Raw genomic sequence first — 18731 nt, forward strand, 5'->3', positions numbered from 1 at the left:
ATTGTCTCAGTATACAATGGTGCTACACTGTGCCAACAAAACATAGATACTGAAGTCTCAATTTATGAGTCAATGGCTGGCACTCGTGTGGTTTCCTATGAATGTTATTTAAAATTGTTTATTTAATAATGTAATAGACAATTCTTATCGTATAGATGAAATGGATACACCTACACTTGTACTTTTTGTGGAAAATTAAAACAACCACAGTTTTTTGGGGGGGAAATCCCTTCATTGCAAATGATATATATCGTGCAGTCACTCATGCACGTAGGAACATTGGTATCTTTGCTACAATACACACATTGGTACATTCCACGATATTAGATTAATCTAACTAGAATATCAGTGTAGAATGAATAAATCGTAGTGTCAAAGATGGAAAAAGTGAGGGCAGGGAGAGCAACATGAGATAAGCGTCATTGCCTGGGAGGCAGGGTTCACCCAAAAAGACACGCGCCGGTGAAGAGCTGAGCACACGCGGGGAAGGAATGGCATTTCAGGATGGAGGGAAGATGGTCGTCTCTTCAAAGGTTAACAGCTCGGGTTGTTGAGGTCATTGGAGGTGGATAAAGGGTCACGTACAAAGCGTTGGGGGGTGGGGGGGGTAGCGGATGACACGGCATCCTGCTTAGGGACTGGGGAGGCACCCCACACACAGCTCAGCCTCCTGCCCGGTGGCAAAAGTTGTGCAGGTCACACGAGTATTCGGCTGCTATAAATTTCCACGCAATAAGCCACTTCATTAGGCTATCACTTGTGGCCAGGTCGCTACTGAAAAAAAGAGCTACAATAGATCGCTCAGCGGCCCTCATCTGGTAAAATAATAACAGTTTTAGTTTAGCTTAGAGTGGGCAAAAGAGATGACAGGGCAGCTTCTGGGGTGAGACCAGTAGGACGGGAAGAGGCTGGAGTCCAGCAAGAAAGGGCAGGTGGCCGAATACGGCCACACGTTGGCGCTGGGATCAACTTGGCACCGCCCTGTGCACAGTCGCCTGCGTTAAGACTTGTGGAAACCCGGCAGGAACTGAAGACTGTTGATGTAGATAGCAGTGGTAGTGTGCAGAGCAAATGTAAAAATGTTTTTTTTTCTGCTCAACGATAATTGTAAACGTCTACAACCAGGTGACAGCCCTTGGTTGAAGACCATTGAGAAGGAGACCAGGCCAGATGGGAATGTGGCAACGAAAGCGGAGGTCCCGTGGCTGGTACAGTGTGGCAGACACAGGAAATCAGACGGTAAAAGCTGAGCTTATGACCAGACACATGCACTCATGCATACGTGTGGGAGCATACACACACTGGTGCATGCAAAAACAGACACGCTCGGACAAAGCTCCAGACATTTGCAGTGAACCAGCTGACAAGGCACGGCGAGTGAAGGGACAAACCAGTGAGATGCACGGCAAGTTCAAATTAAACGGGAGGTGGTGGGCGCTTTTGTGGACTGGACCACTTGGAGTGGTGAGCATTGGAGATGGCACAGGGGCCCCAAGGAAGCGGGGTGGGGGGGTCGTTCGGCACACACGGGAAATGGGCCGTATTCAGCGGTGTTGGTGGCAGCGGTGAGCTACGGGGAAGCTGTTATAAGAGGTGCGCACTTGCACTGGGGCCGCACAGGGACTATGCCAGAGAGGGGCCACGGCAGGGCCGAGCAGTCGGGAGGGCGAGCTGGAGCGAGTAAGCGAACGGAGCGACAGCGGCAGATGCTTGGCAGAGGCAGCGGCCGCCAACCCCTTGGATGGCCCCCACAGGAGGGGCCAAAGCGGGTTAACTGCCGCAATAGCCTGCAGAGTGCTGGGTGTGAAAAGAAGACCAAATTCAACATTTTATAATGCGTGAAAAAAAACGGCCTGCAAAAACAATCGGCCGGCTTAAATGAATGGGAGCAAAGGCTTTATTAATCCTGCACTACTTGAAACCTCAAAGCTATAGTTTAGGAAGCACTGCATTGCACACACTGGTCAATGTTCTCACATTTTCTGACTAAATGCACTCGTGTATGGAAGAAAAATAAGCCCTATATATATTTGACGATGCCAGAAATTCCCCTCACAAGCGAGCGGGTGAGCAAACCCTCAAGTGTAAAACACTGCAACCTGCACTCGTTGGATTGCTCCAGATGACACACGCGGGGCGCACACAAACCCCTTCCTGAGCAGACACATTCCCGAGAACAATCGCTTATCACTGGCGCTCAGCAGTCTCGCCGCCGCCACTATGCACCCTCGTGCTGCTGCTGCTGCTGTCAAGCACTCCACGCCAGAAGCAGTGGCTGCAAGCTCAAGCAAAAGTGTCAATCCTCTCCACGACCAGTAATGTATATTCCGCATTTCCATGCCAAGGACCAGTCTTCTCCATACGACAAGAGTCACGCTAGAAAAGTATTATAGAACTGTACATCCATTACAGTTCAACAGTAATTTGAAGCCCGACCAATCGATCAACTTATCTTGTATAATTAAAGGCCGTGTTATCATGCGATTAAATATGGAGGCAAATAGACGTATCTCTACTGGGGAAGTACTTTGTCCCTGAAGATACATCCTGGATGCAAAACAAAACTACATTTAGTTTTCACTTCGTTTTCTCTATTACCAACTGGAATTTGTACTGCGTGGTGCAGAACCCTAGGCCCAGAAGACCTGGCAAGTGTTGCCGTGCAGAGGCGACGCAAATGTCCGTGGAGACATTATGAGGGTGGCAGTGCATGTGTCAGTGTGCAGCAGCAGCTAGAAGCAGTAGCAATAAGCAGCGTGCCCCTTGGTCCCCATGCTGTTGCGAGCATCACATCCATGGGAGAGAGGGAGCAGTGGCACCGTCACCGTGCTCCACTAATCACAGTGCGGCTTCCCACGCAGCGAGCGAGCAAGCCGACAATAACGACGGGAGGATCCACAATGCCACTTGCGCACAGCTCAAGGAGGAGATGAACTTGTAAAGAGAGAAAGACAGGGCATCGTATGCCGTTGTTCTCTTTTGCACACCGCTATCTCAGAGCTATTTTAAAATGTGTAACTTTTTCTCAGAGGGGGGAAAAAACCGACAGGAAGCCGCATGAGCAGTTCTAATGCCAAAGACGATGATTACTCAAACGTCACAGCCTCGTGCCTCACCACCAGCGCCATGAAATATAAAGTCACAGTCTGAGCATTGTGAACATTTAATCCTGAGTTCAATACCAGCTTAAAGACCGGTCACAAAAACAAACCACCCTTGTAACTGATTTTGAGGACATCAACTTTAGAAAATATGGTTCAGATGCAGGAAACATCTTTCCACAAAAAATAATATTCCGCTAAGGATATTGAGCACGTTGAAAATGGGGAGGAGAAACTGCTGGTGAGAGACGGATGAGAGAGATTTTATGCAGGAATGGGATGCGGTTGATAAGAAGCTACTGATTGGGATAATGTGGAAGATTGAGTAAACTGAATCCCTGCAGGTTTATCTGACATATCACTACTATGTGAAGTTATCTCTTGCATTTCAACATGATGTTTAACGGCCACTTGACTAAACACAAATCCAATTTCTGCCAGCATGAAAAGACAGTGTTCTGTTAACAAATAAACCTCGGCACATTTCTTCTGGACAGAGCCTAATTGCACAGCAAAAAATATCCCCCTTTCCACTGGCGCATTCAAGCCGAGCCAGTGCAGGGCTCTCACGGTACAGGTGGTTCTTCACTAGCTATTAGTGATAGCTAGAGCCACAATCAAATCGTGGTTATTGCCATTAAAGACATCTGAAACTGGCTCGGGGCGGGGGGACCAAGGAGGACCATGCTAATGACACGTTCATTGCGCGAAACATCAGTCAGCACAACGTGAGGAGACGCCGTCATCGCGCCATCTATATGCGTCTCGACTCGTTCGTCGTGTGTGACGTCAGCAGCACAGCCCGGCTTTTGGAGTGGAAAAACAACTTGGCCCCTCCCGAGTTGGCTCAGCACGGCCCTGGCACGGCTCGGCTTGGTTGCACGGTGGAAGAGGAACGACGACCTGGAAAGTCTTGGTGAAATGAAAGTGCGCATGTCGTACAAAGTGCGACTCGGCCTGACGAAGAGCGACCAAGGTCGAGTTGTGCGAAGACTCGCACAGGGATTACAAATGTCTGCACTCAGCATCTCCATGTAGAAACGCCACAACTACTGTTGCCAACTTGGCAAACATTCTGGCCACATCTGGATATTTTCGATGGTCGTGAAAATATTTTGGTTTCCTAAAAAGCTGAGGTGGTAGCTCTTGAAAACTGTTTCAATTCAGTGCCGCAGTGATGAAAATGTAATTAGTAACATGCAGATTTAGTTAAAATGCATTAAGGAGCAGGTTTGGGGCGCCATGGTGGCGAGACGTTAACTACCTCGCCTGGTATGCAGGAAGTCATGGGTTCAATCCTGACTCTGACGCCTTTAAATTTGGAATTTTCATGTTTGCCCTGTGGTCGCGTAGACTTTTCTCCTGGTCCTCTGGTTTTTCTCTCCACATTTAGAAACATGCATTTAGAGTATTTGGCTGTTATAAATGTCCACATGATAAGCCACTTCGTTGAGATATCATTTGTGGCCAGATCTCTTCTGAAAAATAGCGATATAGCTCAGTGGGCCTTACCTGGTAAAATAAAAATAGTTTAGTTATCATAAAAATAGTTTAGTTTTAGCTTTATTAAAATAGGCAGCGTTATAAATGTCCTGTCTGAATATGTACCAAGAAGAAACATTCACTTGCCAGTTGTAAACATGTCTTTTTCAATGGGGACTGGGAAATCTATAATTGTTTGCTTCATGTAATTTTCAAGTAATCACTGATCGACTATACACAAATAAAAAAAAAGTGAAATGAAAGTGCGCATGTCGTACAAAGTGTGACTCGGCCTGATGAATATAGCCCACTAAGCCTCTTCTGAACTCTTCAAATGTGCCACAACCTTGCTTGGAGAACACAATAAAGGGTGAGTGGGCTACATTGTCACATTACACCTACACAAGATGACTATGTAGTATCCTGACCGTCAAACAAACCTGTTTAATATCGTTACAATGAACGCATTCTGTGACTATATCTGATTGGCCATTGGGAAAATTATTCTTGCAGAGACAACAAAAATGCACTTCACGTATGATGTAAACATGCATGCCCTGCCACTGCTGTACTGTATGTGCTTCAAATATAATGGTCAGGAGATCTGGAGAAAACAACACAAAGGAATAAGCAGGGCTAAAATCCAGCACTAATGGTCAGAAAGTAGGTTTAAACATGTTCTGCTTTAACCTTATGACATCAAGCAGAACAAAATGGTGCAATCATGCATAAGAACCACTGCACTGTGCAACTCAACATATATATATCTGACATAAAGGCAGAAATCCACTGCATAGCCTTTAACAGACTTTTGGGGCAAGTGCTGCTAGCGAGCACCTATTAAAGCCAGCACGGCACAAGAGAGGGTGAGTGGCCGCAACCCGGCTTCCTTTGTCTCCCTAGTGGCGATGTTTGCACACCACATCGGCTAATAATTTGAGGCTGAGTAGACCTAGGGGAGGCCCAGGACCAGTTCAGATCATCGTCACTGGTGTTGGCCATGAGCGGGAACTGAATTTTGGTCGCGGAGCTCGTAACACAGCGCACTATCCACTACACTACCGCTCCCCATCAAAGATCAAAGATCCCCCGTATAGCCTTAACAGACTGTAGGGGCAAGTGCTGTTAGCGAGCACCTATGAAGGCCAGAACGGTACACGAGGGGGTGGGTGGCCAGCACCACGCCCGACCGCCTTTGTCTCCCTAATGGCAATGTTTACACACCGCACGAGGTACTCATTTGAGGCTGAGTCGACCTAGGGGAGGCCCGGGACCGGTTCAGATAATCGTCACTGGTGTTGGCCGTGAGCGGGAATCGAACTCGTGTCGCCAGGTTCATAGCGCAGCGCGCAAACCGCTGCACTATCGCTCCCCATATGCACGCACACACATACATACATAAAGACGTGCCTTCTTTGTGTGTTAATGGATGAAAGGGGATATTCGGCGAAATGCGCCAGCCTTTCCTCTCCGAACCTCAGCAGCCGCATGGTAAACTGCAAGCTGTGTCTGGAGGCTTCATTTGGCATAAGGAATAGGGTTAGGCCAGGAATTGTCTCACGCCACAAAAATTCCAAAAATGTCAGCCAAGCAATGTAAAACCCACCAACTGTAGCAGTGCTGAGCTATGTGCTGGTAAAACATTTGTGACATAGACCTTTAACCTTGCTTGTCATGGCCACGATGCTCACAGCATTCCCAGTGTGTGCTTCTCACATCCAAACAATTAATTAATACGTACAACATGCACACATTATCTTACGTTGACATTAATTATTACGACTGAATTAATGTTGATTGTTCATATCAATAATTAATGTGGATTGGTTTTGACGGGCAATTCCGACACAAATTAAACAGTTATACAATATTTGTTGTTGATGACGACATCAAATAAGTCAGTATAACGTGCGTTTCAAATTGTGCTTTGGGACAGTTTGCATGGTAAATGCAGAGCACACAGAATGCAGTCTCACATTTGTATGACGAATGGCCACAAAATGCATAGATGCATGGAAAAGATGAATGCATCGATTTGGCAGCCCGTGTGCCTAGCAGGTGCAATGTCAGAGAACTGCACATTGGACTCTGACATGTCGATGTTTTTCACCAAGTTTTCAACAGCAACTATGGCAAAAAGTGACTGGAAGAGGCATCAGTGGGAAGGAGACGGGCGACTAGGCAGGGTTCACTGTGACCACAATAAGTTACGCATTACGCATGTTCCTGAAGCCCCCACAGCCACAGGAAAAGACAAAGCCCTACAGAATACTGGCTTTTGCGGGTTTACATGAAAGAATAATCTCGCGTGGTCGGTAAAGTATTTAAAGTCGTGCATTACGCAAACGGCAGAGGGTGGTGAGTCACGGTGAAAGGGGAGTGTGGTGGCGGCAGTGTCTAGCATGTTGCGCTGTGTACACACAGCGAGCCCCTGCTCACATCAGTAGCAAGTGATATCTGAATCGGTCTTAGCATTGGCTAGTGTGAAGTATGGTGAAACAACCCATCTTGGTGTGGGGAGGCTATTATCCAGTGGTGGATTGACAAATAGCTGTCAAATATTAATTATTACACTAATGAAGCAACAGGAATATTTATTGATTTTTTTTAATTGCCTGATGTAAAATATGAAATGATCAGCCCAATGAATCTAACTTGTCATAAACTTCCTCAAAAAGTATGTGGGAAATATTTATATTTTGTTTATCTATTTAAATTCATTTAATGAAAAAAGTTCTCTTTCCTTTACCCAGGAAAGCCTTTTGGAGCCTGAAGACTGTTTTTCAGGGGGCTTTGCTTGGCATTTTTAGGCAATCACATTGAAAATATTTACTTATGGAGGAAACAGGAGGGCAAATCTGTATGGAGAGGTCAGCGATATCCTTGCTGTGCTATCTACTGATCACTTTGCAGGCCTACAGGTAAAGATTGTCACATCACAAGATGCTCTGTATATTATCTCATTGGATCTTAGAAGCTAAGCAGGGTTGAGCCTAGCTTGTACTTGGATGTGAGGACTGCTCAGGAGGGAATAATAGGTGCTATCGGCTTGGGCTACGAGATGGCCAGGAGATGAAAACATAGAAATGGATTAAATATTTTTTGTGCGGAGCTTTGCATGTTATTATCTTGTCCACTTTGGTATTCTCTGGGTACTCCAGTTATCTTCCACATGCCTGACGCTCGTTAAAGCAATTGACCAAACATCTCAATTCAGGACTCCTCGAAAAAAGCACCTTTAAACACAGTGTGGCTTTCATGTGTAAATAGCGTAGTATTATCACTAACTCGACATGATCCACCAGCCCCACCTCCAGAGCACTGTATAGATGTCGCGCATCACGGCCACCACGCCTGCTACAATTCCGAAACGTTCACAGTCAGGGGTGGTGGCACTGTGTGAGATGCGCACATCCTGCAAGGGGGGTTTACGCGGCGTGCGGGCGGGCTAGAGGGCGGGTGGGGGACAAGCAGCCTGGCGATCGTTAGCTGAGGAATGCACGCCCTGCAGACTTCCCATTGTTGTGGCGATCCTGCTCGTGTATGGGAACACTGCACGCGTGGAGCCGCACCCCCGCAATGCTACACCAATAAGAAAGGGGAAACTTGAAAGGGCACTTGTGAAGTCTCTTGTGTGGCCCAGCGGACAATGCAGTGGTGGGTGACCACAGAAAAAAAGAGTTCATGCATTGTAGATTAGAGGGGGGCAGGGGGGGGGGGTTTTCTTCCTTTTCTTGCTCTGCACGTCAAAGCAATTTGGTCTACTCGGGACACAAGCATAACGGAGAGAAATCACGAACTCCAAGTGGTTCACAGACAAGATAAAAAAACACTTTTGCTGCCATACATGTTGAGCCTGATGCAAGTGTCAGGGAAAACGGCTTTTTTGGGTGGGGAAGACACCAAAATGGCAGCATTGGCAGACACTGCCATGCTGCCAACTCAGGAAAGAGAGCTTCGACATTGGTTACTGAAACAAAACCATTCCCACAGCACTCGCAATTGAGCATCTGAACCCGAATATCGTTTTATTGCACTGCAGGGGCATGTCACAACCTCAAAACTGTGGTGTCACAAAAACGAGGTGTATACTACAATGGCACAGGAAGCCTGTCGGCAAGCCAGTCATTATCCTCCTGTAGATTCTGGGGCTCTCCGCACCCGTCACTGCTCAAAACGCCATGCAGCATTGCTGCAGAATAATGGTGGATAACAACATCGGCACCATCAAAGAGATACATCAGTCATTATCAAGGTAATACATTTTAAAGGTAGCCAGAATGATGGGGGAAAATTACAGAAGAAAACAAAATACGCAGATGCTTGATGAGCAGAGCAGACTGGTAGATGAATGCATGTCAGAAAGTATGTTCCCCATAGTGAAGGAAAGAAATGTTTAAAACATAAGCGGAGTAACAATAAAATATAATTATCCCCTCTTCTATAGCAAAATAGAGGAGGGAAGCACTCACGCTGCCTGCACGGCTGTTGAAGAGAAGAAACTTAAGGATCATATTAGGTCACGTGATCAAGTGAGATCTACTAGAGCAGTGGTTCTCAATCTTTGTGGACCCGCGGAATCAAGGTCAACCCTCAAAGGATTTTCATGGATCACCAATCAGAAAAAGAGAGGACTGTGAAAAAAAATTGTATACACAATCGTTCCAAAACCAATGTTCATAGCCTTGCCGACCACCAGTGGTCGATGGACCACAGGTAGGAAACCACTGTACTAAAGGGATGTCTGGCTTTGGGATGGCTTTCCTAAACACAGTGGCAGTATGTGCGATACGGAATTTTCTACTCGAACTACAAACAAAGACAATGGACGAAAAAACACACAGGGCTGGCACGTCCACGGACTGCATTTATAAACAGGCGACAAAAAGGTTTGTGATCACAACAATACACACAGCGGGACAGAATAAAACGGTGTCGGAGTTTGCCCACGCATGCGGTCACAGTGGAGGATGCAGCGCATAAGCGAGAGCAGGAGGGCCGCACGTGTCGCACAGCGGCCAGGATGAGGGGCAAACACCAACCTGACGACGTTGGGGTGCTCGAAGGTCTCCAGCTGCCGCAGCAGGGCCACCTCACGGATGGTGGAGAGCGGCATGCCCTCCTCACCCGTCTGTACGCGCACCTTCTTGAGGGCCACAAAGCGGCCTTCATTCTGCAGGTCGCGCGCCTTGTACACCGTGCCGTAAGCCCCCACGCCGATCTCCGCAATGGGCTCGTACTGAAGCCGGATGTCGCCGCCGCACTGCTCCATGCCGCCCTGTGTGCCTCCTCGCTTGCCTGAAAGACAGCACCAACCCGCTGCTCGAACGCCAATCCGCTATCGAATGACCTCTCTGCTGGAACGCTGATCCGCTGCCGGATCTCCTCTCTGCTGGAACGCCGATCCGCTGTGGGAGTCACCTTCAGCAGCGATTACAGAGTACGGCGTTTACTGCCATCAGTCTGTCAAGAGACGCTTGTTTTGACAACGCTGCAAAGTTGACCAATTTGTGATCCATCCAAGCATGGTTCCTCCAACATCGGATAGAACATGAAAGGCTGCCTACAAAAGCCAATATTCAAACACTGCTTGAACTTCAAAGTGTTTCAATAGCTCTGGCTCTTTGTATTTATTTAAATCTCAAATATGTACACTGTATACACAATCCATATTTGAATTCACTGCAAATCAGGTTGGTACAACATGATCCTGATAACAAAACCGTTGTGCCTCCCAACTCTCATTTTGCTCCCAAGCTTAAGAACAACATGTCACTCACTGGACTATCTTCACTGAGCCACCGGCTGCACAGCAAATAACAAGGCGGCACATGCCACAGCAAGATGCCATGCATGCCTGCTGCCCGACATGAACACTGTCACTTTCAAGTACTGCAGGACGGGGGTTTGAATAATCCCAGTGTATTCTTCAATGGAATGTTACAGTCCCCAGCCTGAACAGTCGAATCACAGACAACATCAAATGCTAAATAACACAACAATTATCTGGGCGATTCTAACAACCAACACGGCAAATAACAGATTAGATTATACTGTCCGTTGATTTATTACTTGAGATTTATTACTCTTGCAAGCGGTTTACAGTTTTACCCGTTTGTTATCATATATACACATTCACTTTATAAGCTGGGAGGTCAGCAAGGGAGAGAGTATGTCAGACAGGCAGTGGTATGAAGAGGAAACTATCTGATTGTGCCCTGCTGTTCTCAGCATGAGTGAACGCTGTTATACGTCAGATCGCAGCCGAGACCGTGATGAAGTCAGCGCAGATGGTTGCCACTGCCGTGAAAATGACGTGTTATGTCTGTGTGTTTTATCACCACACTGCACCCGTGGACATATCAATCTGACAGCGGCTTGAACGCTGCTGCGATTGTACAGGAGATCTTACTTTTCCTCCACTCGTAAACATGGGTTAGTTTCCCAAATATTTATGGGGTATTGGTTGTCAATGAAAACGAATGCATGATCAAACGTTACAGCCCAGTACTGTACAGGGCAATAAAGGGAAATACATACACAGTAAATTCTTACCCATGGAAGCAGTTTTGGAAATTAGAATTCTACATGTGATTTTCACCTTTTGTGAGACCATGTACAATGCTGTACCTGCATCGGTCGAACACATGGCTACTGTCAGGTGTTTATATAACATTCGTGTCATAGCCCCAATAGAGTTTGCTCCTCCGTAATTAAAATGAAAAAAACGTTGGGCCTATCAATGTTGGGAGTTTCCTTGGGTTTATTGTTGCAACTCGTGCTTTCTAAATCCCACTAGTCAACTCCAGAAAGGCCTCGGATACAAAAAGGGGGCAAGTTTGTTTACAACACAGCCCTCCAGTGTTACCAGAGAAACACAAAAAATGTCAAATATTTTCCCAGCTCCACAGGGCACCGGTCAGACTCCACCCCCGAGGGAGGTGTGATCGCGGCTGGCGAGGAGAAGCAGGATTCCAGGCAAATCCCCGAGCCCAAGACTCGGGCTGCGCCTTTCTGCTGCTGCCGCAGGCACCAAGTGCTCACTCACGTGACAATCCACCACCACCACTAAAACCACAACTACCACAGACACCAAAACCAACCGCAGGAACCACCTGGACCGGCACCACTGCCACCATCACCACCACTCACCCCTCATTCCGCTTGCCTGGTCGATTCGCATTGAGGCCATTTACTTTACACCGTGTGTAGCGAAGAGCCACGGGCGAAGCACGTGCTACTAAAAGAACAAGGAGGGGAAAATACCTGAGACTCATTTTTAAAGACTAATCTATGGGGTACTTTTCAAGTAGCCCTGAATTTCCATTCACCTTACGTGCGCTACAGAATGATTCACACGTGAAGTCAGAGGGATTCATGAAAACATGCCAAGCTCGTGTTAACGTGGAGGCTGAAGTGATGATTAAGTGGAAAATCATTGCCGGTAAATAATGGTCCATTTACAATCGCTTTTCTGGTTTCCTTTATTTGAATAGACAAATTGGCCTTGAATAGTTTCTACCATTTGCAGGAGCGATGTGAGAGGCAACAATATACATTTTTTTTCCAGTTCGCTTTTTTGTGCCACTAGAACTTGGGTGCACGAGGGAAAAAACGGTGCATGGACGGAGAAGAAAACCAACGGGCACAGAGACGACACCGCCTGGAGGAGGTGGTGGCGTTATTTCAGGACATCCATTTTTAGGGCTCAAGATTAATGTCGCGATTAAAAATAGTAAAATTGCTTTTTAATAGCCCGGTATCATACCACACTCATATTAAGGATTTGTGGGGCATGAACCCTGTTTAGATGCAGGGTTATAAGCAGTGTTCATTTATGGCTGTACCAATCAAGCACAGCACAACTATCAGCCTGGGAATAATTTACCTTAATTGTTAAAAAGCAGCAATCCCCTGCTGTTTTTTTCTTCACAAACCCACCCACAGCTCTATTAAATTTGGTAAGAAAAATACACACAGACTAACTCAAGCTTGTTGGACCTTCCCAAGTCATTAAATCAAGAGCATCTCGTAAATTAATGAGAGAATTCTGCTAAATGTGGCCTGAGCTAATAGCTCACGTTACAGATCGCCCTCCCTGTGGTCCACCCCCTGGTGAACCGGCTCTGACTCACTGCAGAAAACTCCTTGGGGGGGGGCAAGGTGTTTGTTCAGGGTGTATAGCAACACGAGACACATGCACCTCAACCACATAGCCTGCACTTGCGTTACGAAGGCAGATGCTGTCCAGATTAACAGTACACTACTCAAAAATCGTACATTTGACATTTACATTTTGGCCAAAACTGATCTTTAAATATACGGGCACATTTAACTGTGCCGTGTATTAATAGTGATTTCGTTTTAAATAGCATTTATTTCACTGTATTTCCTGCATTCTAAACCACCTGTTCACTAATCGTAACTTGCAAAGCCATCGGTTTAAACAATACTGGCATTGCAATGAAACAATAAACGGTGGTCCTGCATCAACACTCCCTTAAAGCAGTTTACAGCAAAGTAAATAACTCGATATTTACATGTTTAGTATTCTGCAAAGCAAAGACCACGTAGAAAATACGACTCATAACGCCATGAAAGCCCTTAAGTAGTGTTTGATTGTAAGATTAACCGAACTTAAACTTTCATGTAAAGTTCTAGGTACTACTCAGTATGCTTATTTTCACAAGTTATACTTCATCCCCGACGAATACCATTTTAAGCTCATTATAATAATTCAGTGACGAACATGAAAATTTTCACGGGTCGTATATATAACAATAGGGCTGGGGAATTTACCACGTCCACATGCAGTATACCTAACCACGCAAAATACCATTCTGAGATCATCAATTCCAATAAATGTGCACATATTTGTAGAATAAGCAAAATGCCACGCATGGAATTTTCCCACAAAACTTTATATTCCACTAAAAAGCATGGGTAATGAATTAGCCTGGGATTTATTTAGGGGGAACACATTTCGATGAAATTGCACTGCACACTACGTTAACCCGTATGTGTATATACCAAAGTGATCTGCGACACACAGTTGTCCCTCCTTCAATGTGCATATGAATGAAGTTACATAATCACTAAAAAACCCATTAAGGAATTGGCCAAACAGCCAAATGCAGGACCCCTTCTGACTTATGCCCCACATGCTCATGAACCACACAGCTCAAGGCAACCACCGGCACTCCATTTCCACAACTGGAGTTGCCAATTGGAGCAGGAGCCTGCATTCTCCTGAACCATTTCTTTTATAGGGCTGGCCTGAATTCCACATCAATATTCAGACACAGCAGATCTAGGCACGTATGGTAAACACGAGCGCAACTCAAGCCATAACTCAAGTAAAATCATGGGAATTAAACTTTTTTGTTGCTAACTTCAGTTGTCTATCAATTGGGAGTCCTGGGCAAAATCGGGCTCGCTCAGGTGAACTCAAGTTGTCTGTCCATGCCCACGAGCCATTCATTTGGATGACGATATTATGATGAATATCGTCCCACTATGAAAAGCTAACAGACGCTCATGGACATGTTTGTAGCTGATCGCTATGCGTTACGGCACTGATCAAATCTGTGAATGACGAGATCAAAAAAACATCACAAGATAAAAAATGTACTTGTTTTAATACAGTAACGATTAAACAAGCACAAGGCGAGCACTCACAGCCTGCCGGTGTCCACACTGCAGCAGCCTGAGGCCACGCATTTCCCGTATAGTAACAGTATAAATTGCACGCCTGTCACATTCCTCAGTAACCTAAATAACTACTGTACACATTGTATGAAACACGAAGACAAAGATTCCCCGCGTAGCCTTTAATAGGCTGTTTGGGGCAAGTGCTGTTAGCGAGTAGCACCCATGAAGGCCGGCACGGCACACGAGGGGCTGTGGGTGGCCAACACCACCACGCCCGGCCGCCTTTGTCTCCTGCACAAGGTACTCATTTGAGGCTGAGTCGACCTAGGGGAGGCCCAGGACCGATTCAGATAATCATCACCGGGTGTTGGCTATGAGCGGAAACAGAATCCGCTACACAACCGCTCCCCATATGAAACACACACACACATCCTCACTCTCACTTCAAAACGATGTCTCTCTCGGTCCGTAATTATCCAAACTGTGTGCAGAATATCTCTGCTGCTTTTCACTTTTCTCGGCCATGTGCGTGAAGTGTACACCACGCATGCACAAAGACACCCCCCCCAACCCCCGTGTAGCCTTAACAGACTGTGTGAGCAAATGCTGTTCGCGAGCACCTATTAAGGCCGGAACGGCACACGAGGGGGTGTGGGTGGCCAACATCACAAGCGGCCGCCTTTGTCACACCAGGTACTAATTTGAGGCCGAGTCTACCTACGGGTGGCTTAGGACCGGTTCAGATGATGGTCACTGGTGTTGGCCATGAGCAGGAATCGAACTCGGCTGGCCGGGTCCGTAGCGCAGGACGCTAACTGCTACACCACCACATCCCCATACACCTGCAAAGACAAATATCCCCCGTATAGCCTTAATAGACTGTTGAGCCAAGTGCTGCTAGCGAGCACCTATGAAAGTACACACACAAACACAGGTGCACAATTACATGTGCCCGTACACACACACGCGTATACAGATGCATGCAGACGAGGCGCACGTGGGTGCAGACACACAGACAAGGGGCCGTCCATAAATGACGTCACGCACCTGGGGGGAGGGGGGGTCAGACATTTGTAACGATGTGTGACGATGGGGGGGGGGGTTGCGAAATGTGACGTCACACCAAAATGCGCAACTTTAAATAAATATAGACAACACGTTCCACTTAATTAAATATACTTTTTAATAAATGTTTTCTCCTACAACATCAGAGTGCAGCGCCACATTAAATACGCACTACAATGACAATAGTTTAAAGCGATTTGAAGCATGCTTTATATATTTGAGGGGGGGTAGAGCTTTGTGGCGTCATACTTGAGGGGGGGGGTCTGACTTTTTGTGACGCCGTGTGACGAAGGGGGGGAGGTCAAAATTCGTCCAAAATCGCGTGACGTCATTTATGGACGGCCCCCATGTACGCACGCAGAAAAGGTCTTTTAACATTTTCTCACGTCCGCGTGTACACAAACACACACGTACAACAAGCTCACCCACTCACTCCTCCAGTATACATACAGCGTGCACACGTGCCAACCACATACTCACGTATGCACACACCGTGCATACAAACGTGGGCGCGCACACACACCCACACGCGCGCTGTGTACACAAAGACACGTGCGTACACATGTATGCACACACACTCATAGCAGACAGAAGCTATTGCTTTCACTTACCAAGCTCAGTGAGGCTTTCATTCATAAAAACACAGCAGCCTCTCACACGCACATTCACACACGCGCCCTCCTCCTCCTCCTCCCCACCCCTTGGGCATGTCCACCCAGGGAGATGTGGAGGCACAAACGCTCATTAAAACTTAACACACATACATTACATATACACATACTCTACATGCATTCATATCGTGCGATTAGTTTACACACACCACTGATATCTAACGATTCACGCGTACTTTTATTTTCAACAGGTTGGTTTGTTGCACATCTCACGGAGATACATGTGTGAGAAAACTAAGGCTGAACGATTAATCGATTTGAAATCGAAATCGCAATTTGAAACAATGCGATTAGCAAATTGCGAAGGCTGCGATTTTTTGCGATTTGAAAAGTCCGATTACTTTCTTATTGGAATTGTTTTATTTTTAGTATTATAACTTTATTTATTTAACTTAACAATTGTTCTGTTTGATTGTTCTATTTCAATTAAAACACTTTATTAAATACATGTTCGAAGCAATTCATATATTTTAAGTTCTCATCCTTGCATTAGAATATATAGAGCAGTTCATATTTTGATGGTATCATGTGGTAATGCTCCATCACATACTCACTCTTTGATTCTTTCGGTAAAGTCACGTAGGTAGAAATAAAATAAATTACGACGTTTCGATCGCGACCCTCCAACGCTCCATCACATGTTTTAAATCGATTACACAGTGACCATTGCACTGAAGCAAATCAAATCGCAATATCTGTCAGAAAAATCGCAATTAGATATTTTACCCAAATCGTTCAGCCCTAGAAAAAATCCCATCACCAACAGAAACAACTTCGGCCAACACGCGGAGAGTTATTTTGAGCTGCTGGGGCCGCATACGACCGAGTGAGACAGACGTTGTATATGCAACACAAAGTCGTTGTGTGTGCTTAAATCTCCACGTACCAATGCGTAGACTGTACCGGGATGGCTGGAAGACGTGACAGAGAATGTAATTTTTTTCTCAATTAATTGGCTTTCATTTCAGTGGGGAATCTGTAAATGTCTCGCCATTTGAAATGCACACACGCTCGCACACATAAAATACACAAATACACGATGCTATGTGCACAACAAACGAGTGCACATACAAATGAAGGACAATTCATGTACGTGCAATGCAATTAAGTGAACATGCAAATAGTTTGGAATGAATCACTGTAGGTGGTGAACTTTATTCAACCAGGTGAGAACAACCTCTTTGAGGCTGAAAGGCTCTTTCAACAAAGGGTGGCCTGAATTATGCATACCGTACACATGTATACAGCACATATATACAGCACACATCAGATTGTAAATGTTGTGGCTTGACCGGTGTGCTGTACCAGTGTGCTGTACTAGTGACGAATTGGCCACGTTCTGTTTACGTGACAACCCTTACTAGTTGGCTGTCGGGTGGTCGCGGGTTTTAACGACACATATTTATGCGATCTAACCCCAAAAAAACCTCTATTATACACAGATATACGTGAGATTGATGGTCACAAGCAATATATTGAGAACTTTACTTGCAAACAGACAAGACTAAATTATAATGATTATGTTTCGAGTTTTTTGTGATATTGTGCTCTGTGCACTGCCAACGAAGAGTCACCAAAAATCGTGTTAAGGTCTGAATTAAAGTTACTCACCAAAAGGTCAGACTGAATTAAGTTTCAATGACTTTGACACGGCACATGCTGTACATACATGCACACCAACATTTGACAACTCCATTTAATGCACTGGGTGTACGCACCCATTATTTTATAGCTGAGCCGACCTAGGGGAGGCCCATGTCGGGTTTAGATAATCGTCACTGGTGTTGGCCGTGAGCGGGAATCAAAGTTCGTAGTGCAGAGCGCTAACTACTACACTACCACTCCGCACACACAAATACATAACATATATGCACAGGCACTGACACACGCGCCCACACTGACGCCGCAATGCCCGGGACCACACAGGTAGTCGCAATCCGGCTGCCAAGTCGTGCGGAATGTCACTGTGTGTGTCATTGTCATTATTCTCTGCGCGACTCAATAAAACTAGTTGCCCGTGAACGGGACGCTTTAATGCAATTAATGCGGGCGAGTGGGGAGACGTGGTTGGGGAAGGGGGGGGCAGGGGGGCAGGAGGAACAGGAGGAGGAGATGGAAGACGGGAGGGGAATGAAGAGGAGGGAGAGGGGTTCAACAGCGGGGGAAATACAAATGAAGAGGCACACAAGGAACAGAAGGAAGAGTGGGAAGAAGTTTCATAATCATTGGGAGGATGAGCAGAAGCAGCAGGGGAGAACAAGGGGGATCAGGAGAGATGGGGGGGGGGACAGCAAGAGTGAAAGGCTGAGCAAGGGAAATAGGCGAGGGGAGCAGGTGGTGCATGAGAAGAAGGAACAAGCATACGAGTAGGAGGATAAAGAGATGAGAGCACGAGCAAGGGGGGCATGAGTAGAATGGGGAAAAGCAAAGCTCAGGAGGAAGGGGGCATAAGCAACAGAGAAAGAAGAACAGGAGGGTAAGAGAAGGAACAGGAGGAAGATAATAATGAGGAAGAGGGGGAAGATGGAAGCAGCAGTAGCACATGGGGCCTCGCCAGGGAAGCAACTCTCCTCTCCCAACAAAGTTCGCGACAATCCCCGGATCACGGACATTTCCGCATTCCCCGTGAACAAAACCGGAGCACACGACCTCCCCCCCCACCCGTTCCCAAGGCTCCTCAATAATCCTGCCGGCCCCAGACCCGGCGGACCCCCATAGACTGACCCAGAGACCCGCAATGACCCCACCCACCTCAATGACC

General features: G+C 46.4%; 1 protein-coding gene across 1 annotated transcript in view; it reads right to left on the reverse strand.

Annotated features, from left to right (window-relative positions):
• The window catches only part of LOC144943305 (cyclin-dependent kinase 6-like), a 44091-nt gene that overhangs the window by 22409 nt on the left and 2951 nt on the right, over positions 1-18731 (reverse strand). Inside the window, exon 2 of the mRNA XM_078870680.1 lies at positions 9626-9881. Coding sequence (XP_078726806.1) covers positions 9626-9855 — 230 coding nt within the window. The 5' untranslated portion in view covers positions 9856-9881. The remainder of the gene's footprint in view (positions 1-9625; positions 9882-18731) is intronic.

Source organism: Lampetra fluviatilis, chromosome 2 (assembly GCF_964198595.1).
Source record: "Lampetra fluviatilis chromosome 2, kcLamFluv1.1, whole genome shotgun sequence".
NCBI classification, from domain to species: Eukaryota; Metazoa; Chordata; class Hyperoartia; order Petromyzontiformes; family Petromyzontidae; genus Lampetra; species Lampetra fluviatilis.